The following is a 24,055-nucleotide window of genomic DNA, read 5'->3' as shown; positions in this document are numbered from 1 at the left end:
ACCTTCCTACTATTTCTCTGTCTTGCCTACCCTTTCCTTCATATATAATCTCAAAAATTCTCAGTGGTAGATGGCTAATTTACTCCTGTTTTATATAGTATATACTCCTATTATATACATGAGGACATTGAGTCTCAAAAGGATTAAGTTGTGTAAGGTTTCTCATTGGAAAACCTTCTATCGCTGAATAAGAATAAGCCAGGCTAAAGGGTTTAGATACCCTACTTTCAGGATTCGGTTCTTAAGAAGTAAGATTATGCTAAAAACAGAATCAGATCATGCTTCTAAAACACAAAGTGGAAAAGTGACAAGCAATGATCTAAAGAACCTCAGTATTTGGTTTACAAGTGATATGGAATGATTTATAATCCCGATTTATTAATAAATTTAAGGTTAACAATAACTATTCTAGGATTAGAATCTGTCAGTGGCAGGAGTGAATCCAGGTTCTGTAGGTCCTAAAGTTTAACATTTTCCGGGGAAAGCGAAGACGACAGGAGGAGGAAGGGAAACAACCAGAGAAGAAGGAAGAGAAGATGGTGGCGGCAAATGCAGCTGAAGCAGAGGGAATGGGGGAGGAGTGGGAGGAAATGAAGCTGAGAGAAGTCACGATCAAGAGGTTGTCAAGTCTTATAGACAGTAAGAACTCTGGGTTTTATTCTGAGTAACACTGTAAGCTAAACTTGTGAGATCTGAGTAGAGGAGGAGCATGACCTGATTTCTGTTTTTAAATGGTCATTATGGCTATTATTTAGAAAACTGTAAGGGGAGACTAATATAAGAAGGCAGACCAATCAGAACACAACACATAGTGTATTGGACCTCCCTGTCGCTTAGATGGTAAAGAATCTGCCTGCAACATGGGAGACCTGGCTTCTATCCCCTGGAATGGAAAGATCCCCTGGAGAAGGGAATAGCAATCTATTTCATTATTCTTGCCTGGAGAATTCCATGGACAGAAGAGCCTGGCAGGTTACAGTCCATAGGATTGCAAAGAGTTGGACACGACTGAGCGACTAACATTTTCACTTTCACCAAGTATTATCAGACTATTGTTAATGGCAGTGGCTGCTGCTGCTGCTAAGTCGCTTCAGTCATGTCTGACTCTGTGCGACCCCATAGACGGAAGCCTACCAGGCTCCCCCGTCCCTGGGATTCTCCAGGCAAGAACACTGGAATGGGGTTCTATTGCCTTCTCCGTAATAGCAGTGGAGGCAATGTGAAATGGTCAGATATTAGATATATTCTGAAGGCAGAATACCTACCAGAGTTCTACCTTCTTTTCTAGCTCCCCTATAAACACGCAATACTTGAACCTGTTAAAGCTACTGGCTCAACATGCCAGGTTTTTCATTCACATGTCTTTGAACATACTCTTTCCCTTTGGCTAGACACGGCTTGTCTAAACTACTACTCACGTGTTAAGAACCTGCAAAAATATCTTTTCTTCTGTAAAGTATTCCTTCATTCTCTTTGTATTTCAACAGCACTTTGTACTATTTCTACCATAATATTTATCGCATCTGAAACTAGTAATTTTTTAAATGCCTGCCTTCACTAGCAGATTCTGGGCTCCTCTGGGGCTTAACACATCCTCTTAATTACAGAGATTATGATAAAGTATGTAATAGAGATAATACAAAAGATAAGAACATGAACAATGATAAAATATACTCAAATGCCTTTGGGAATGTCTTTTGAATTAGAAGGACTTATCTTTGTAAAATCCTAAATAGTCCTCATATTCTTTACAACAGAGAGAGAGCTCCTAAAAAAGTGTCTTCCCAGTCCCTACTTCTGCAAAAGGGTCATATTTGTTTGTAACTTTCATGAGTAAACATTTCAGTTTTCTGCCATTTTAGGAAGCCATCATTAATAACAAGTCAAGTCAAGGAATTCAAGACATATTTGTCATTCTAAATTTTTGTAAAGGCATAAAAGATTGCCCCCTTAGACATCTGATAAACTTATTCCTTAAATACACCTAGAGAAATACTGTATGATTTACTTCAGACTGCTAGTCTAAAAATTACTTTATAACACAGGGCAAAAAAACAGATTACAACTTACTAAATCAGATTCTTTTTTCCTTCTTTTCTTTCTCTCTGTTTTTGGCACCTGGTGGGAAAGAAATACAGAAACCGTGATATAATAAAGACTAATATACTTTCTTACTTCTTTTCTAAAACCTAATTCAAGGAGAAATTTGTGGGTCCTTACATAAAAGTCTCGAGATGATACAATGAAATGATGAAAACCACTATTTTTCAAAATGAAATTCACGTACTGACCTCTAGCAAAGCTGAGGGTATAATCTTAGAGCAATAGCATTTTTAACAACATTATATTTTAATTCAGTGAAAAATGTATTAATTGAAGAAGGCTTAGATAATACAGTCTCTCTTACAAGATCAACTTGTAAGAGAGAATGGCGTTTGCTGGATCTGAAGTAGTGCAAAGCTGACATGTTCACTGCAGTGCTTTTCTCAAATACTAGATGTCCTAGACTCTTAAGAGGAATTCATAATTGAATTCTTTTAGAAATCAAAATATATTTTACCTTTGTGGGTATGTATTCCAAAGTCTTGAATTCATTCATATATTCATCTAAAAACACTTTAAAAGTGTTAACCCAAACTCTGACTGGAGACTCACTCCAATCTCGCTGCTCAAGCCTCATGGTCTTTTCCAAAATCTGTTCAAACAGTGCGTAGAGGTCTTTATATCGTATGCTTTTCCCATCATCTACCTAATAAACAATAAGAAAAATAAGGTTTTAAGAAAAAATTCTTTATATAGAGAAGACTGATTAAATTTTCATTGGGTAGTATTTTGAATAAAGATTGTACTTTCTAATGGGCATGCCCATCAGGTCATGTGGTATTTGTAAACTCCCACTCTGCTATGGAATGTTTGCAGAATAAAACCTGCTACATTTTAATAAAATATCTAATAGTTTAAACAATGTAATAATTGGAGAAAGTCTTGGGAATTTCTCCCATAAACCTGGCTTTTAAACTGTATTTGAAAGTTTAGTCGCTCAGTCGTGTCCAACTCTTTGCGACCCCAGGGACTAGAGCCTACCAGGCTTCTCAGTCCACAGGATTTTCCAGGCAAGAGTACTGGAGTGGGTTGCCATTTCCTTCTCCAGAGGATCTTCCTGACCCAGGGACTGAACCCAGGTCTCCCACATTGTAGGCTGACGCTTTACCATCTAAGCCACCAGGGAAGTCCTAAGGTATGAAGATTATTTGCATACCTCTTAATTACCTATCTCTCCAGAAATGAACCTTATTTAGATAGTTCTGCCTTAAAAGTGAATACCTGAATTCTTGCCTAGTGAAACATTAGGTAAATTTTACTAACTTTACTTAGCTAACTTTACTTTTTCATTTTTCCAAAGAAGAATGACATGCCTTAAAAAACACTATATTTCTTGCAATGGGATCTACATGGAATTCCTTTTAAATTTAAATGAGGTGTAGACTCTCCATGAGAAAGAAAAATAGCATTTAAGTGACCAAAACATGCTATATACATTTAAAATTTATTTCTCTTTCACTTCCTCAGAATTAGAGGTTGAATCTCTTTAATCCAAGATTATAAAACCACTATCAAGCTCCAGTTTATAATGTTGGTCCTTCCTATGTGATTCAAAGTACACTGATCCCTAATCTAGAAAATATAGGTGTGAGGCATAAGTAGTTGGCAGGATTGGAAAAATATGGCCAATATTGTCCCTACCCAAACCTATTTATTTGCCATAGTCTAATTATTATGGTCATGAAATTACTGCTCTCTAAGACTGTCTGGTTTCTACTTGCAAAAGGCCAAAAACCCATATACTGAGTGGAAGATACACAGAAAAGTTCTCTCACTTTTCACAAAAAATTATAGGTTGAACAAAGAAAAATCAATTAAATACAAATTATTTTTTATAGAATAAACATGACAAATCAAGAAATACTAATATTCTATAGATCAAAAGCATTAGTTACTATATACTTTCAGTTCAGTTCAGTTCAGTTCAGTTCAGTCGCTCAGTCATGTCCGACTCTTTGAGACCCCATGAACTGCAGCATGCCAGGCCTCCCTGTCCATCACCAACTCCTGGAGTTCACCCAAACTCATGTCCATCGAGTTGGTGATGCTATCCAGCCATCTCGTCCTCTGTCGTCCCCTTCTCCTCCTGCCCCCAATCGCTCCCAGCATCAGAGTCTTTTCCAATGAGTCAACTCTTCACATAAGGAGGCCAAAGTATTGGAGTTTCAGCTTTAGTATCAGTCCTTCCAAAGAAAACCCAGGACTGATCTCCATATACTTTAGCACCAAGAATAAATTTTCTAAAACATTAACATAATATGAAAGCATGAAAGTGAAAGTGAAGTCGCTCAGTCGTGTCCAACTCTTTGCGACCCCATGGACTGTAGTCCACCAGGCTCCTCCATCCATGGGATTTTCTAGGCAAGAATACTGGAGTGGGTTTGCCATTTCAAGGTAAAGTAAAAGTGAAAAAAACTCACACATAGAGATTATGAAACATCTGAAACTGCTCTAATTCCACGGGATAAAAAAGTATAATAATTTCAACATAAATGAGAATTAGAAGCTGGAGCCAGAGCTAAAAGGATCACAAGAGGTCAAAAATAGAGCGCCACTGAGTGAAAAATAATCATAGCTAGAGTATTTGAATTTAATATCCTAAGAAGATGAAAATATACCCCTAAGAGGGGGAAAAGGCTGCTCAAGGAAATTAAAGGGTATTATTAATCAGAGGTCAATCAGTATGCTTTTCCATATCTATCCCTAAAACTAAAAGAAGACACTGGAGAAATCTCTAATTGAACATGGCCCTGTATTATTTTTATGGCGTTGTCAAATTTTTCATATTTTGAACTTCTGAATGTCTCCTGACACAGTCCAACTTACCGCCAATGCAGATGAATAAAAGCTGAAGATATTCTGCCGAAACTCTTTCAGGGCTTTCTTGAATACAACATCCACTAGTGTGTCTTTCTTGCTGTCTTCATTATCTAGGTCATTCATCTGAGGACCACAGAAAGAGTTTTTGTACACAATCAACTAAATTGAAAAGAAGTGAATGCCACACTGGACACATATTGTTTCTTCAACAATGACCATCCTAAAAGGACAAATTATCATGGGACCCAGATAAAAACATGACTAGACAGCCAAAGTTTTATTACTATGAGATAATTTCTAAGGTCTCTTCTAATATTGTATAATTCAATTGTTTTGCTACCAGGAAAACAACTCAAAGTGTATAATGACAAACCTCACCTTAACATATGGAATGCAACATGACAGTTACAGTGAAAGTGAAGTCAAAAGCAAAGCCTAAAACCTTAAATCCTGTCTACCCAGTCTGACTCAGGCATATCCTATGATTTGCACATTTCTGATAAAGAAACAGACCTTCTAACTTACATACTTTAGGGGGCATATCCTGATATACAAGCATTCCACAGTCAAAGCTGCTTAGGGGCCTGAATACCTTTTTCAGAAGAAATTCATCCATGCTTTTTAAATCACTGGCACTTGCTATAATCTGGACAGAGTCATTTTGCCAGTGCACAGACTCCAAAGCCACACTGCTGATCTTCACACTTCGCTTGCGCCTTGCCTTTGGAGAAGGCTCTTTGTTCTCTTTGAATTCCTTTCGGCAACTCCCAGGCAATTCTGGACTCAAAGGAGGTGTTGGGTGATTATGAGATAATTCTGTAAACCAAGATAGAGCATCCAAAAAAAATTTTTTTTAGTAAAAATATTGAAACCTCCACACCTTCTTTTCAAGTTCCTTTAGTAAGTCACTAAAGGAAATAAGTAAACACCTGAAAAGTAACATTAATGTTTGGGGTCAGACTGTTAGGCAATAAATCCAGATTGTACATTTGTACTGATATTTATTTAAGAATTATCACTTTCCAATGGGAAATGCTATCAGGTGTCCCGAAGAGATGAGGTCTGATACTGAAAACCTGGATGGAAGTGTTGTATACAACTGAAGCCTGGATTCCAAAGATCTCAGTCCCAAAGAAGTGAGGCGTACACAATCACACTAGGATGTTCAATGTTGACTGCTAACCCAGTCCGAGCTTTACTACATCTGTTTGAAAGAACAACCAGCTTATACAAACCCAACAAATCAGTGAAGCTTGATAATTAGTATTATTTCTTTACTGGGGTCTAAAGCCATAAATGTTTCAGTGACAATATCTGGTGTTAGCCTGGCAACCTCTATTTAGGGAGCAAGGTAACTCAATTGGTTCACTTCTGCTTAGGTCTCTTTACCATTTAGGATTTTCTTTCATATGCATACTTCCCTCAAAATTGTATTAATTTCTCAGACAATTCCTGGACTGAACCAGTTTTGTATATAATATTGGAAAACACAACAAAATTTTTCCGCAATTGTTTACACCAGGGAACTTTGGTTCCATGTAGTCCACTGGAATCTAGAACTACACTGGATTTGCCAGTGTACCTGGCACAAATGCCTACCTGGGGCTTGATAAGAATGTTGGTCCCATTTCACATACCTGTTTTTCTCACACATATTTACCTTATCTTCTGGCCAATGGTATATACTCATTCCATCTAAAAGCTTAATTCTGATAATAAAGGGAAACAAGTAGCCTTCCATATGCTAAATGCCACAATAGGCAGGAAATGAGACAAACTAAATTTCAGATATGGCACCAGAATAAAAAATATGAAGATATAGAGAGGATACAAGTATATTCAAACTGGTGTCAACTAATATTAATTCCATTATATAACCTAGATATACAAGTATCTAATTATTTCATTTAACAAACAATATCTTTCTTTATACTAAAAGAAATAATGGTTACTAAAGAAACTGTCTATAATACTAGATCAGCCTTAAATACAAGGGCTACCTTAATAAATTTTTACTCAAAGATAAATAAAAAGGTACAATTTTAATTTTTATACATGTATCCTTATTAAGCAAACACTCAAAGAATTTCCTAATTCCTTCTTGGAAATAAGCAGTAGAGAATATAACTGTGAAAAATGAAAAATTTAGAATGACTACTATAAAACAGATAAAACGTAAGAAATGGATCCTCGTAGGAATTTCAAATTTTCCAAACTGAACTTGTAGAATTCACTTAATTTACTACTGGTTTTATCCATATCAGTTTGCAAACTGATAGGAGCAGAGTCACAAGACAGAAAAACAGGATTCTAATTAAACGTCTACCAGTTTTCCCCTCTGACACACAGGTGCTTCCGCTATGGTTGATCCATGCCTCTATGAAACTTGATCATCTTTCCTCCCTTTATCTTATCTTACCCTCTGTCCCTTTATTTTTATCTTAGCCTAGATGTGACAAGTTTTGTTTACTTATTTTAACTTGGTCTGTTCTATTTCTACTTAGAGATAATAATTTTCTTCCTAGGGCCTATTTCTGTTTTATTCAATACTGACATTTCACCCACTCATTGGTATTTTACCCACTCATTATCACATAACCACCTCTGATATATATCCCCCCTATTGAAGATAGCTGGCATCTTTACATAGTAATTAAAAACGCTCATACATACTTAAGCAAAGGCCTTGGAGAGAAAGGGCTAATCTTCAAATGTTGGGATTACTGCAATCCTTGGAGAGTCAGTAATTCTAGCATTTAGAGAAACCATATCAACAGATGAACTAACTATTGGGTACTTGTTATGTGCTATGATTGATGCCCCAAAATTAAAATAACAGCTACCATTATAAAGTCCTAGCAATTGACATACAGTAGATCTTTTAGCACAACAGTTAAGAATACGGACTCTAGAGCCAGTTCGCCTGAATTCAGATCTCAGCTCTAACAACTGCTATACGTGTATAAGCAAATAACTTCTCTGTGCCTCAGCTTTCTCATTTGTAAAGTGGGAAAAATATCATACCAACCTCAAAAAATGGCTGTGAGGATCGAGTCAATACAACCAAAATGCTTAGCACAGTGCCTTTTTCATAGTAAACAATCAAATATTAGCTGCTGCTATCTTATTAATTTTTACTAGGAATATATATATGGAAAAGGCAATGGCAACCCACTCCTGTACTTTTGCCTGGAAAATTCCATGGACAGAGGAGTCTGATAGGCTGCAGTCCATGGGGTTGCTAAGAGTCGGACACGAATGAGTAACTTCAGTTTCACTTTTCACTTTCATGCATTGGAGAAGGAAATGGCAACCCACTCCAGTGTTCTTGCTTGGAGAATCCCAGGGATGGGGGAGCCTGGTGGGCCGCCATCTATGGGGTCACACAGAGTCGGACACGACAGGCGTGACTTAGCAGCAGCAGCAGCAGGAATATATACTTGTTAGGTGAATGAATGGTGGCTAAATTTTTACACTTTAGAAAACTGAAGCTAATCAAAGATTCACAATTATTCTTGAAGTTGTTACTTCATTGTTTTGGTGCCGTATTTCCTTGAAACTACTCTTATAGGTAAAATATAATTCTATAATTATCTTTTAGTTAAGGAAGGATTTAACAATCTTGGTCCTATCTCAATAGAATATCTTGCCAAGAGGATTACTGTTACAAATACTAGAGGGATAGAAAACTTTCAGAATGAGTAAACAAATTATGAAGACAATCTCCACCCTTTGTCCATTTTTACCATCTGGAAACTGATGAGCTGGAATCATATTTGAGCCAGCAAAGAGTGCTGAAACCTCTGAGTGAGTATCAGGTTTCACTCTGGTAGTCTTCTTCTCTCCTTGTTTCCCTTTGGCCCAGAATCTCATCTTAGCTCTCTGAGGTCTGTTTAGCAAAAAGAAAAAAAAAGTAAAAATGGCAATCAGCATGTCCTATTGACATTATTTGTATATCACTTTAAATTACATAAACAACTTTCATATGAATTAATTCATTTAACCTTCACAGTTAAGCTTAAGTCATATTTAATCTTCAATTGTACAGTTAAACTTCATCTGGAAAGTAAATGAGTCTCCTCATCTTGAAAACAGAAATGAGAGCCAGAGATGTTAACTAAAACCACCATTTATATGTGTTATTATCATATAATCATATTAGTTATTATGATATAGGTACTTATGCTCCAGGCATAAGTACTTGTATAGAGTTACCTTAAATACCTATAACAACAAATTTACATTCAAACCATAAACAGTTTTCAGGTGAAAAACTGGTGGTTTAAATATTAGGTGACTTTCCCAAGGTTACACAGCCAGTGAGTGACAAAGTGGAGGATCATACCTACTATGCAACATTGCCTCATTCTTAGCACTTACATACTCTCTCCCATCACATGCATCCAAGAAATATCCTGAGACAATAACAGCTTGAAACCTCTGAGTGAGTATCAGGTTTCACTGGTAGTTTTCTTCTCCCCTTGTTTCCTAACAAGAGTTAGGATAACCCATGTATCCTAACTCTGTACTAGGAGGCTTACTTGTACATTTAGTGTTGGTTCCTTTGTATGTTTGTCTACCAAAAAAGAAAAAATTTTTGAGCATCTTCTAGAAGCCAGGCACCGGGCCTTACTTACAATGACTACTTTTCACAACTGCCATGATAAATAAGTATTTTTATCCTAACCACACATGAACAACCTGAGGCTCAGAGGGCTGATAGAGACAGAAGTTAAAATCAGGTCTATCTGCTTTGGAAGTCAATTTTCTTTTATTCATGGTGCCCTCTTTTTTTTTTTTTTAATAGCATATTACTAAACTTGTACATCTATATGGTATGAAAAGAAATTGTTCCACAAAGCTTATTACAAATGATAGAGCTTTCCCCCTGCTATTCTTATCCCTTTTCTGATGCCTAAACAACCCTTTAGAATTTACTTAAATGGTTCTTTTAATATTCACCAAACTTATACTGCTATCATACTTGTGACCACAGGTAATAAATTAAGCACATTCCAACACTCCAGTTCTATACCCTCCATAAACACAGACATCCCCCTCCAACAGAATATTGTAATTTTAGTTAGGTCAATATACAGTTTTTTTTTTTTAGTAGTATTCACCTTTTTTTACTATGTAAGTAATATTCACAACTGAGGCATATACCCTATATAACTCATTTTTTAGAGTTAATATTTTATTTTATATTTGCTCTTTTTTCTACATTCAATTCACCTCCAAGTGTTTCCCCATTTATGAATATCTCCTCTCAATATGTTGAAACACAGTTAGGTACTCCATCAGTTCCATGTTCTTAAATCTTTCCCAGAGCCTTCTAACCTGCTCTAATCTAGCATGGTTCCCTCTGTGAATGCTGTACAACCATCATTTGTAAAGCTACTTTCAGGATCATAATGGAGATTTCTTTTGTCTCCACTATTTTATGATGACATGTCTTTTGGTATGGGTCTATTTTCATTCATTATGTTGAGCCTTGTCAATCTAGAAGCTCAGGTCCTTCAATTCTGTGACATTTACCTGAATTTATTAATGATTTGCTCCTGTCCATATTCTTTGTCCTATCTTTCCAGAGTTCTTACAAGTGGGTCACTGGATGTCCTAAACTGCTTCTCTAATTTTCTTCTCTTTTCTTGCCTCTTCTCTCCCTTTGTCTTTTTGTTCAAATTTCTGACAGATATCAACTTTCTTTCTCATGCTTTGGACTTCTTTATGCTATTGTAGTTTCAATTTTCAAATGCTCTTTTTTTATTATGGATGTTTCCCTTTCGACTATTCTAATTTCATGAATATAGTTGTATTTCTTTATGCAGAAGATCTATTGATAGTTTTATGTATCTGTCTTGAAGTTTTCTTTCCCCGTATAGTTTATTTCTTCCAAGTTATATTTTATACATTAATTTTAGTTTCTTTCATTTAAGATGGCTCCTCAATGTGTGGTGATCATGCTCGGAACCGCTTCCCTTGTGGCTCAGCCGGTGAAGAATCCGCCTGCAATGTGGGAGACCTGGGTTTGATCCCTGGGTTGGGAAGGTCCCCTGGAGAAGGGAAAGGCTACCCACTCCAGTATTCTAGCCTGGAGAATTCCATGGTCTGTAGTCCATGGGATCACAAACAGTTGGACACAACTGAGCGACTTTCACTTTCACATGCCTGAAAGTTCTAGTGTGCATTGGTGGGGCTTCCAAACCGTGGTTGCCCTTGCAGGGTATCTGGCTGATACCAATATCTTTAGGTCTTTTCTTGAGGGTTGGACCAAAGTCCCAAAGACTCTTTGAATCATCTGCTTAGAGGTTATGTGAAACATGGGAGCTGAATACAGAATAAAATCTGAGGGATCTTAACATTCAGTATGTAAACATTCATAAAATCCCCCTGGTTCCAAATATGCACCTCAATCCTCAAGTATATCTGGTTACCTCTAAGTGCAGAAATCTTTTGCTTTATCCTTTCCAGAAAATATATCTCCTATTTTCTGCTAGGGTTGGGCAAGATCAGCCAGTCAGATTCTTCTTTCTCAGTTGGCTTAAGGTTCAGCTTTCTCCTATCTATTAAGACATTTAAAATTTGTCTATTTACCTTTTGGATTCCACATTTTTATTATTTTTGTCTCCTGTTGCTTTTTTGCTTTTGTCCTATAGAGGCTATTTTAGGAGGATATGGAAATTAAATTTGTATATTTAATCTGCTATCTCCACTTGTATATTTTTCTACTATGTTATATATTGTTTCTCAAAGTTTCATCTCCAGCATAATCTGCTCTAGATTTGGGTTACCTTGGATTATGCCTCTACAGTCATTGAGAAAGTGATCTTTAATAGGGTTATGAACCAGATAGATATTCAATGTGATATTCAATATCAGTGAAGACCTCATATCAGTGAGGAACCAACTGCCTTACATAATGCAATAAGGGACACAAAGACATACTCTTGATAAATACAAACTTCATATACTTTCCTAAAAAGAACAGTTATTTCCTGAAAGCTTTTTCCAGTTCCATTTGTAAAACACTTAAGTCAGAGCAGAATTCAAGTCCAAAACTGGGAAATATTTTCAGTTTATTTATATTTCAGATGAAATACTCTCATCTCATCTAATGTCTTTTCTTTACAACCAAAATCCTAAGTCATTATTAATGATGTTAAGACTTTGCCCTGGGGCTTCCCTGGTGGTCTAGTGGTTAAGACTGCACTTCCACTGCATGGGGGTATGAGTTTGATCCCTGGTCAGGGAACTAAGATTTCACAGGCCAAACAGTGTGGCCAAAAAAAAAAAAAGAACGATTTTGCCCAAATCACAGTGCTAACATATAAAAAGACAAAGTTTATTATATATATCTGAACTGTTTGTTTCTGTCAGAGTAGGTGCTTAGTATTTGCTGAAAAATGAATTTCAAAACTTTCTAAATCTATTGATGAATAGATTTATGAATTATGCTTTTATACAGATGCTCAGTATTTAGCTATAGTCTATTAGTAAATAAAATTATATTACCCCTATTAACTTTCAGTGTATGCTTTATACCTTATATCTGAATCTGAAGCCTTCTGTCTCACTGCCAACTTCGTAATCTCTCCTTGAGACATGGTCTTATGAAGCTTTGCTTCTTCATCAACTGAAGAAAACCGCTGTGATGTCTGTAATAATTACATATGTAAAGACTTTAAAGCCAAGTAATTATTATCATAGTACTGTAATTAAAACTCAGATTACAGAATTATTTGAGAATTACACCTATTAAAAACATACAAAAATACATTCATATTACTCAGAGATTCATTAAAATAAAAGAACCTACTAAAAATTCCATTAAATTCAAACAGTAATCCAAAGTAAAGGGCACTTGGGTCAATAAAAATGCTAAATGGGAAATACCAGCTCATGTTTTCTGACAATTTAGCAAACAATATCAAGTAGGGTGAATGGAAAAAAAAGAATATCAAATGGAAAAGTAAGAAAAAAATCAAACCCATCTAAAGACAGAGACAAAAGATACAGGACCTGATAAATCTAGATATACAGGATAATTAATCAGTAGTTATCAACTTAAAGACATAGCCTAAACTTTAAAGAAAAAATTCTCAAGGTCTGCAAGTAAAAAGATCAAATAACTTATAAGGGCAAGAGATTTAGACTGGCAATAGACTTACCAACAATAACAGACAAAGTAAGACAATAACAAAATAGCATTTTCAAATAACTCAGAAAAAGAAAATATGAATCAAGGACTTTATATGTAGCCAAGATGTCCCTTCAAATATCAAGGCCACAGAAAGATCTCAGGGAATTCCATATTGTTGGCCCTTTGAGTAACCTAAGGGAAGAGCTTCGTCCAACCAAGAGATAAACAGGGAAACTTCTGCAAAATATTTGAAGTGATAATTTAATACATTTAATAGTAGATCTAAGACAAAAACAAAGCTGGGAATATGGTGAAAGAATTGTATACAAAATTACATATTCTGACAAAGTAGGAATAAAAGCTTAAAAAAACAGGAGTAGAAGGGAATAGAGACTAGAATAATTCACCAATAGTTGTGTCACAATAGGTAAGAACATTACGCATTTAAAAATGACTAATTAGAGTATTATTGATTAAATTTTAAAATATTAAAGGCATTTTTTAAAGTTACACATAAAAGAAAACAATCAACAGAACAAGACCACAATGTTTGCTAAACATCAAAAGAAATTTAAAAAAATAAAAGAGAAAAAAAATGAACACAGCAAATTTAACATAACATGATCATAACAAAATTAATTGCAAGTTGAGAATTAATCTCTCACTTTCATCAATAAACATGAATAGATTTAACTCACCTAGTAAGGGAAAGATTTTTTACTTTGGCTCACAAATCAGGGGCCAACTATACTGTATAAAAAACACACCTCTAAACAAAAGGATTCAGACAGGCTAAAGTTAAAAGGACAAACAACAGTATTCTAGGCAAATGGAAAGAATAAGAAAACGGAGGCTGTGATATTACTAATGTAGAATTCAAGCAAAAAAACATGGAAGCTGACAAAGGACACTTTTTAATACTAAAAGGTACAATTCACAATGAGTAACAGGAATGATATTAACATGCATCTGATATAAGACAGATAAAAAATAATAAGGATATAGAAGACAAATAACATTATCAGTAAAGTAGAGATTATGGATGTATACTGAAATTTTACACTCTGAATAGAGAATACAACTTATCAAACACACATTCAACAAGTAACAAGTGCTGGCAAGGATATGGATAGAAGAGAACCCTCATTCACTATTAGTGGGAATGTAAATTGGTATGGCCACCATGGAAAACAGTATGGAAGTTCCGCAGAAATTTAAAAACGGAATTATGTTATGATCCAGAAATTCCACTTCTGGGTATTTATCCCAAGGAAAAAAACCACTAATATAAGATATATGCACTCCAATGTCCATTGCAGCATTATTTATGATGACCAAGTTATAGAAGTAGCAGAGTGCTCACCAATAGAAGACTGGATAAAAAAGATGTGGTATATATATAAACACACACATATATGTGTGGAATATTTCTAAGCCATAAAAATGAATTCTTGTCATTTGAGCCAACATGTATGGATCTAGAGGGAATTCTACTAAGTGAAGTAAGTCAAAGACAAAGACAAAAAGTGCATGTTCTCACATGTGGATTCTAAAAAACAAAAACAAAATGAAAAAGGACTCATGCATACAAAGAACAAATGGGTGGTTGCCAGAAGGGAGTAGGGGGAAGGAGAGGTGGGCAGAAGAGGTGTAGGTTTTGCGAGTAAGAGGTACAAACCTCCAGTTCAATAATAAACAAGTCATGGGTATGTGTATAGAGCATAAGGAATATGGTCAGCAGTATTATAATAACCTTGTATGGGGACTGATGACTCTAAACTGATTATGGTGATCATTTCAAAATGTAGGCAAGTGCTAAATCATTACATAGTATATCTGAAAGTAACATAATATTGCAATCATATATATTTCAATTTAAAAAATGTACATGGAACATTCATAAAAACTGATCATATTCTAAGTAACAAAGAAAGTACCAATAAATTTGATCAAACAGAAGCATTATAAATAGTCTTTCATCAGAATACAATAAAACTAGAAACTAACAAAGATTTAAAAACAAAAAGGCTCTTCATCTGAAAACTAAAAAAAAATTTTATTAAACAAGTTTCAGGTAAAAAAAGAAATATAAACTAAAATTACAGATTTTCTTAAAAACAATAAATCCTTTACACATTAAAATAAATGAGATACATCTGAAGTGTGATCAGAGGAGAATTCATAGCCTTAAAAACCTGTATCAATAAAAATAAATGAATTAAATTATCCACTCAAAGACTAGAAAAATAAGAAAGTAAACCAAAAGAAAATATAATAAATAATAAACATAAGGTAAAAACACAAATCAGTGGAGAATGAAAAAAATAGGGAATATAATAAATAAAACCAGATCCTGTTACCCTGGAAAAAATTAACAAAATAGACAAATAACTAGGTAAAAAAAAATCTATGAAATAAGAACTGACAAAAGGAAAATAACCACTGAAACAGGACTTTTTTAAATCATGAGACTACTTTATAGACCTCTAAGCAAGTAAATCTGAACGATAAAATGGAAAAAACTAGTTGCCAAAATTGGCCTTATTAGACAGAAAGCTTTAAAGGCTAATTCTCCTAGAAGAAATAGAGGAACTTATGCTACAAAAAAGTACCAATCCCAGATAGTTTCATAGGAAAATTCTACCTAAGCAAACAGCAGAAAATGGCAATGCTATGACTTGTCCTCTGACTTTTTTGGGGGGAATAAAATACATATATAAATACTGAGTGTAGGGAGTTCCCTGGTGGCCTAGTGGTTAGGATCTCACTCCATGGTCAGGGGTTCAAGTTCTGTTCAGGGAACTAAGATCCTGTAAGCTGAGAGGTACAGCCAAAGGGGGGCAAAAAAAAAAAAATTAATGAAAATCTGAATAACAAAACTGAAAACCAGAGAGCCCTAACAGACTTGAAGAAATTAAACAAAATAAAATAGAAAACAGTATGCTAAAAAATAAATAAATACTAAGTGTATGCAATAAGCTGCTGTCCTGGGGCCACCAATCTAAACTTTTTATGCCATAAACTGTTCAATTCACCAGTTTTCCAACTTGCCATTTCCTTCTCCAGGGGATCTTCCCAACAGGTATCGAACCCGGGTCTCCTGCATTGCAGACAGACACTTTACCGTCTGAGCCACCTGGGAAGCCCCCAACTTGCAACACTCACCTCAAAATCACTAGCCTAGGTCCTAAAATATTATAAATATCCTTTCCTGACTTCCCCTTTCTGAAAAATTTCTAAGACCTATTCGACATGGCTTTCCCCTTACTGTAAAATAAGCTAACAGACTTAGCCGTGCTTGATCAATGGGTTTTTTTCCTGGCGGTTTTCTGCGGAGTAAGAGAAGGAAAATTCAACACAGATAAGAAGTGAAGAGTATCTCAGAGAAATGCAAACAGAAATAGGAAGGTAAGAAGTACAGTAATTCTTCTGTATTGAAGAATGAAAATGAAAACTCAGTTTTATCATACAGGAGATAAAGTCAGACCCATGGAGATGACTGCCGTAAGTGTAGGGAATGGCAGAAGAAAGTATACAGAGAAAACTCTGTTACCTATATCAATCCTACAAATAAGGGGCAGAAATGATTTTATTAACTCACCATCCACAAGATTCAGAGACTAAATAAAAAGCTATATGAAAGCTATCTTTAAAATGCTGCTTAGCAGAACATGTTGTTCTTGGGTAAAAACCAACATGGTGTGTTTAAAAACTAAGTGAAAGCAGCATACAGAGACTAAACAGTTATTCAAATGGCAGAGTTACAAGTAGGGGAAAAAAACCAAGGTCTTAAAGACGGAAACTACCACTCTCACTTCCACGCCTTCATTGCAGGTAACAACTAATTACCGATTTGTCAACTCCAGAGGTAATGCTTATCAAATCCCCTTGAAGGAATTCATATCTAACTGTTTCTATCTCATTAGGATCAGTTATTTCACAATGGAAAGGTCAGTTGATGGCTTCCTTGAGGAATGACACACTTCTTAGCAAATGTCAGAGTTACTAAGTCACTTTGTCCAGGAAAAAAAAAAAAACTATCCAGCTTTTTTTAAAAAATCATACCATTTACAACCCTGAAGATATTCAGAATTTGATAATTCAGTAGATTCCAGTTAGAAATAATTAGTCTTCATTTTCACAATATCAGATAACATTAGAACATGGCATATTTTCAGATAAACAGAAACATACTTTAAAACTGTCCCTACCCTTCCCACCCCCAACCCCGATAAGTATCTGTCAGCATAGTCTAGAGAAAGCAAAGCTTCTTCATGCAAGTGTCCACCAGAAACAAACACCACAACCTATTCCTAAAATAGCTAGTGATGAAACACAAGGACAGGGAGGAAGCTGGAGAGATGACTACCACACTGTGCAGGAGGGCGCTCTACAACTACTGGCATGCGGTGACTGTCAAGCAGGTGAACAGAGTCCCAGGCAAAGGCTGCCAGATAGAACCCTTAGAGGGGCTGAATGCTCCAAGCAGAAAGCCCAGCTTCCTGGTTCATCTCAATAAGAGTTCTCAGAAAGAATTCTACCACCAAAAGAACTGAGGTTTGTACCAAAGGAAACTCTCAGGAACAAAATAGCAATTACAAATGCCAAATTCTTCAACTAATAAAAACTGGAGCATAATTTAAGTATGTTCCCTATTTATACTAGAAATATATAGCAGTGTTTTTTCATTAAAATTAGTTTGCTCCATTACATAATTTCATCTTCAACCAACTAAGCATATGATAGAATACGTTTCAATAATTATAACTCAAAAACAGGGCCATCTCCAAAGTGGAGTTATTTATTCCTACACTGAAGAGAAGTCTTTGATTCTAACTTGATATATTAATGAACATACAGGCTGAGCAACTTTTACCATTTGGTTCAGGGTAATGATTCATTAGTCTAATTAGATAACTGGCTGTGCATTTTTCTATTTTTGTTGGTTATTTTATTTTTTCTTCCTTAGAATATCCATATTATCATTTAAAAACTGGGTCTATCTCCAACAAAAGATAAAGACAATGAGAATATTCTGGAACTTAACGATAATTTTAATTAACTAGGTCTTTGGCACAAATAGCCTGAAAGTTAAAAAAAAAAAAGTGAAAGTGTTAGTTGCTCAGTTGTGTCTGACTCTGCGACCCCATGAGCCCGCCAGGCTCCTCTGTCCATAGAACTCTCCAGGCAAGAATACTGGAGCGGGTAGACATTCTTTTCTTCAGGGGATCTTCCCACCCCAGGGAACAAACCTGTGTCTCCCACATGACAGGCAGATTCTTTACCATCTGAGTCACCAGAGAAGCCCCCAAACAGCTTAAAATAATTCTTTGAATATTGATAAAATATTTAATGAGTCAAAAGAAGACCACCCTAAAATGTTCCTCCCGTAATGAACAGATACTACAGAAGAACATTAGAGACTAAACTTAATTAAGAATATGCATGTAAATAAAATGCATATCACTCTACTTCCTCAGTGATAACATTTAGTACACAGTAGGCATACAGGGTACTCCTACTGTATTTTCCAGGCCAATTCCAAAATCAAACACTTTATATCCATAAATACACTCAAATTTATCAAACTATATGTACCTAATTTGGGCTGAGATATGATAATAAAGCTATTTTATTTTTGCAGCTTTATTTAAACATAATGTTAATGTTATACTTTGTGATTAATATAAATTCACATTATCTACAGCCTTTTTTAGTTGGCTGGGTTGGTCCAGAAAGATATTTTTGGCATTTCTCATTAAATTTTAAAAAAATTCATGTTTATTTTTTATTACTAAAAAATGCAGAGGGGAAGCAGGTTTAAATGCAAAAAAAAAAAAAAAGAGAGAGAGAGAGAATACTATTTCAGTTAAAAGCTACTGGATTGTTTAACATATATTCTATTCACTAGAACACAGAGAGATCAGGAAGCTAGGGCTAGCAGGTAAAATAAAGCCCATTGCCTGTTTGTAAATAGTTTTATTGGAACACAGCCATGCACCTTTGTTCACTTGCCTACGGCGATTTCCATTCTACAATAGTAGAGTTAACTAGTTCCAGCAGAGACTGTATGATCCATAGAATCTGAAATATTTAGTATCTGGCCCTTTACAAAAAAAGTTTGAGGCTCTTGTTCTAGAAACTTTTAAGATAAAACCCAGAAAACTTCTATGTTAGTGCTAAGTTAAATAATTCTAATATTTTTTGCCTAATTTATGATTTAACTGACATATACTGCTAAAGTGCCCTTAATCCAAGTCCTGTCGAATTAAGGTTTAGCTTTAGTTGCTGTGTTCACTGAGGTTTCCCACGTACAAACCATTATATGGAGAAGAAGCTGTGAAGGTTAGCTTTAGATTAGCAAAGACTATTTCCATCAGATTTGCTTGTTGCCTATTTTTCTTATATTGCTATAAAATTACCATTTCGGAGTCACTGTGAGAGGCCTGACCCAGGCTGGGTGCAGGCCCTAGCTCAGAGTGAGAAGCTTGGTCAAGGGAGAGAAGGGGCTCAATAATGTCATCGTAATCATCTTCCTCTGTATCCCCCTCCCCATCGGCAAAAGTACCTCTAGTCAAGAAATCGGAGCGCGTCCGCGCCATTCGAGCTTTCTTTTTATGGGCCGGTCTGGCAACCTGCTTGACCAAATGATAAAACAAATAACACAACAATGTTTTGTTTTGGCTTTTTGGGAGACGATGCCAATGAAAGACATCAAAGAGCTCATGAATTTCTTGAAACATCCCCTCCCGCCCCATGCCTTTTCCACTAGAAGTGACAGCCATAAAAAAGCAATCCATATTCATTACTCTGGACAAAGAATAAGAATGGAAGCTAAATCCACACTGTTCTGCTCCATAGCCAAGGAAGTCATTTTTCACTGCCATTGTAAGTCACCAAAGTCACCTGCAAAAATTGCCTTCTTTTCTTTTAGAATTCCTTCTTTGTAAATATAATCTGGATTTGTAGGCATCCTTCCCTACCTGAAGTATTCCTCTCTGAGTATAACAGACTTAACTCATGGCTTCTATAAACACTTGGGAGTAAATGAGTTGATGAAGTGTTCTAACTACAAGAACAGTAATTTCCAAAACAGTATGCACCTATTTTGCATAGAAGATAAATAAAACAAAATTCAACACTTACCTCTCCTTGGCCCGGCCCAATTAACTTTACAGGTTTCCAAGTTGGTTCATCTTGTTTCTGGAGTTGAGGATTTCCACTGTTCAAGGCTTCCGTGGTGACACTTTGGATGAAACAACAGGATTACATTTTGATTCTTAGCAGATAACTCATGGCAGCAGTCTTAAAAGGATAGCATAACATATAGTCTAACAAGCCAGGTCAAAGAAATGGATTTGATGATGAGAAAGGGAAAATACTAAGTCCACAAATCTTAAGAATTAGTCTTAGAAAGGGTCTTTACACGCTCATCATTATAAAACACCTGATAAGTAGCTACCAAGTGATAAGGATCTCATCACTTTGCTTTACAGGGAGATGGTTCTATTGACAAACAAGTTTTCTTTCTGAAATCTCTCTGCAACTTTTATCAGTTGGCTTAGTTTTAAAACTTGAGGCTGTACAGAATAAAATCAACACTGACAGAGTAGGAAATTGTTACCAAACTAAAAGAAGTATGCTCCAAACCATAGAGACGCTATAGAGTTAGTTTATGAGAATTTAATTTTTGCTTGAATAACCACATGACATGACTACTTTATCATTAAATTCTCTGCAGAAATGAATGTTTGTGTCTGATGAAAATCTAAAGAGAACCTATAATTTTTCTATACTTTTATGAACCCAATTATCTATATTAACTCAGGACCATCAATCTTAAAATTTATCAGTAACATATTGTTCACCTCTTCTTAGCAAGACTGTAAACTCACTGAAAATCATATTTTACCTTCTAGCATACTGCTGAGTTTAAAGTAAACAAATATCATTTGGCAGACTAATTGCCCTTGCATTCAGAATCTTCCATGAAGGCCTAGGTTATCTTGTCCAATAATCCCTAAACACACCTTTCTTACAGCTAAAATCTTAGAGACCTCCCTTTCTGACCACTATAAAATCAAGTCCAGCAATCCTAGGTTGTCCTAAAAGATTCCCTTTTGATTATTCAAATCTCTCTTGCCACAGCTGAGTCATTTATCTTTGATTTGTTCTCCAAAAGAGAGACTATTAACAGGACCTTTGATAGCACCTAGCTACTCTGATTAACTTTTAAACTCACAGCATTTTCTCTTAAGTTTCTCCATGATTTCTTTTTTGTTCTCCCTTACTAACCAGATGAAGACTACAATGCACTTACCACCCTATGGCATAGAAAGAACACTAATCTAATGTTACTTCCTAATCAGGACACCCAATGCTGATTTCTAATCAGGAAACTCAAATTCTGGGCTCAACTATTTCTAACTATGTGACCTTATCCAGGTCATTTCATGTCTATGGGCACCAGTGACCTCATCTATAACATGTGGTAACTGAATAGATAACTTAGAAACACTAACATTTACAATTCTATAAAATGCTAATGTTTCTAGTATTACTTACAGAATAAGAGAAGATGTGAAGTATGGATTTTCCTTAAGCTTTCACGCAAACAATCTAATACATTATCATTCTGAAGATAAATAGTTGTTAATAAGATAAAGTAAACTAGGTCAAGTAGCTGTTAAGACTGTATCTTGGCAAAATGATAAAAGGAGTAATTCACAAGTATGATTAATGTTTTTGAAATCTGCCTCTTGAGAAACCTATATGCAGGTCAGGAAGCAACAGTTAGAACTGGACATGGAACAACAGACTGGTTCCAAATTGGAAAAGGAGTACATCAAGGCTGTACATTGTCCCCCTGCTTATTTAACTTATATGAAGAGTACATCATGAGAAATGCTGGGCTGGAAGAAGCACAAGCTGGAATCAAGATTGCCGGGAGAAATATCAATAACCTCAGATATGCAGATGACACCACCCTTATGGCAGAAAGTGAAGAAAACTAAAGAGCCTCTTGATGAAAGTGAAAGAGGAGAGTGAAAAAGTTGGCTTAAAGCTCAATATTCAGAAAACTAAGACCATGGCATCTGGTCCCATCACTTCATGGCAAATAGATGGGGAAATAGTGGAAACAGTGACAGACTTTATTTTTTGGGGCTCCAAAATCACTGCAGATGGTGACTGCAGCCATGAAATTAAAAGACACTTGCTCCTTGGAAGAAAAGTTACGACCAATCTAGACAGTGTATTAAAAAGCAGAAACATTACTTTGCCAACAAAGATCCATCTAGTCAAGGGTATGGTTTTTTCAGTAGTCATGTATGTATGTGAGAGTTGGACTATAAAGAAAGCTGAGTGCCAAAGAATTGATGCTTTTGACTCTTGAGAGTCCCTTGGACTGCAAGGAGATCCAACCAGTCCATCCTAAAGGATATCAGTCCTCAATATTCATTGGAAGGACTAATGCTAAAACTGAAACTCTAATACTTTGGCCACCTGATGCAAAGAACTGACTCATTTGGAAAGACTCTGATGCTGGGAAAGATTGAAGGCATGAGGAGAAGGGGACAACAGAGGATGAGATGGTTGGATGGTATCACCGACTCAATGGACATGAGTTTGAATAAACTCCAGAAGTTGGTGATGGACAGGGAGGCCTGGTGTGCTACAGTCAATGGGGTCACAAAGAGTCAGACACGACTGAGTGACTGAAATGAAGTCTTCTATAAAACAGATTCATGGGTCTAACAACTACACACACACACACACACACACACACACATCCCTCACATAACTAAATCAGAAAGCAGAAAATAGTATGTTCTTAACATTTTTTGATGGGCTTATATGCTACGGACAATCTACAGGTTAATGGGCAGGACTAGGATCTCAAGCTGTCATGTAGGTCCAACTGCATTTTATGATATAAAAATTCTTAGTGGAAAAATAAAATATCAATGGTCTCTTGCCCATTTTCTATAAAATCTGTATGCAGTTTTTTAAAGACTGAAATATTTTTTAAAAAGCTCAGGATTTGATGAGAAAGTTATTTTCACAGTTAATATGAAATTTAACTTTTTTAGCCCTAAGATATAGCTCTCCTTTCATTTAAACAGTGATATTCTTCCACAAGAACTGAAAGAATCCACCGTGTAACTGGGCTTAATACAAATATTTTAAATTTTATAAAATTTGTTTTATGTACCACTTAAAAGCTTTCTCACAGCTACCACTAGTTAAGACAACTTAAAAATATAAGGAACTTTCAGTTATACAAGCTATCTAAAGTAGTTGCAGGGAATTCTCCAGCTATCCAGTGGTCAGGACTCCAGGCTTTCACTGCTGAGGGCCTAGGTTCAATCCCTGGTCGCAGTGCAGCCAAAAATAAAAATAAAATAAAGTAGCCATTTTTATAAACGGAAGGTAGAATGGTGGTTGCCAGGGGCTGGGGGTAAAGGGAAAAGGAGAGTTGCTTTCAAGGGTAACTCAATTTGTTTTGCAAGATAAAGTTCTAGATTTGTTGCACAACAACGTGCATATGGTTAACACTACTGAACTGTACACTTTGAAATGGTTAAGATGGTAAATATTATAGCTTTTATCCACCCCCCTCAAAAAAGTACAAAGATCTTAATGAAGACCATAAATAGGCCAACAGCTATCACAAATCCCATTAATTTTAAAGCCTGATACAAACAAGCTTGGACTGCTACACCTAATAACTGTGGGGCAATCCGCATTTGCCGAATGTCTACGGCATTTCCAGCCACTCTATGGCTCTCCACAAATGCTTTCTCCCTTAATGGGGGAACTAAAAATCCTGCTGCCTGTGCTTAGTCAGAGACTCCCAGGGTATAATTATATCCAATTTTCAGGTGGCTGGTATAGTCAACAATCAGGAAATTTTTTACACAGAAAATGGCTAATTTGAGTAGCACCCATACAAATAACTGAGGTAGACCAAGGCACCTTAATGAAAAT

At 35.8% G+C, this 24,055-nt stretch overlaps 1 protein-coding gene across 11 annotated transcripts in view; it reads right to left on the bottom strand.

The window, feature by feature from the left end:
• MYO9A (myosin IXA) overlaps window positions 1-24,055 on the bottom strand; it is a 254,505-nt gene that overhangs the window by 47,089 nt on the left and 183,361 nt on the right. For 6 of the 11 annotated variants that reach the window (XM_006056922.4, XM_006056915.4, XM_006056918.4 and 3 more), the window contains 8 exons: window positions 20,213-20,312; window positions 19,489-19,704; window positions 12,469-12,581; window positions 8,670-8,812; window positions 5,516-5,739; window positions 4,930-5,046; window positions 2,561-2,749; window positions 2,071-2,118 (listed from right to left, as the gene is read on the bottom strand). In XM_006056922.4, coding sequence (XP_006056984.2) covers window positions 2,071-2,118; window positions 2,561-2,749; window positions 4,930-5,046; window positions 5,516-5,739; window positions 8,670-8,812; window positions 12,469-12,581; window positions 19,489-19,704; window positions 20,213-20,312 — 1,150 coding nt within the window. The remainder of the gene's footprint in view (window positions 1-2,070; window positions 2,119-2,560; window positions 2,750-4,929; window positions 5,047-5,515; window positions 5,740-8,669; window positions 8,813-12,468; window positions 12,582-19,488; window positions 19,705-20,212; window positions 20,313-24,055) is intronic. The other 5 variants (XM_006056923.4, XM_025296217.3, XM_006056924.4 and 2 more) reach the window with 2 other exon arrangements.

The sequence above is a fragment of the Bubalus bubalis genome, chromosome 11, assembly GCF_019923935.1.
Source record: "Bubalus bubalis isolate 160015118507 breed Murrah chromosome 11, NDDB_SH_1, whole genome shotgun sequence".
Lineage (NCBI taxonomy): Eukaryota > Metazoa > Chordata > Mammalia > Artiodactyla > Bovidae > Bubalus > Bubalus bubalis.
This window is presented reverse-complemented; position numbering and strand designations above follow the sequence as displayed.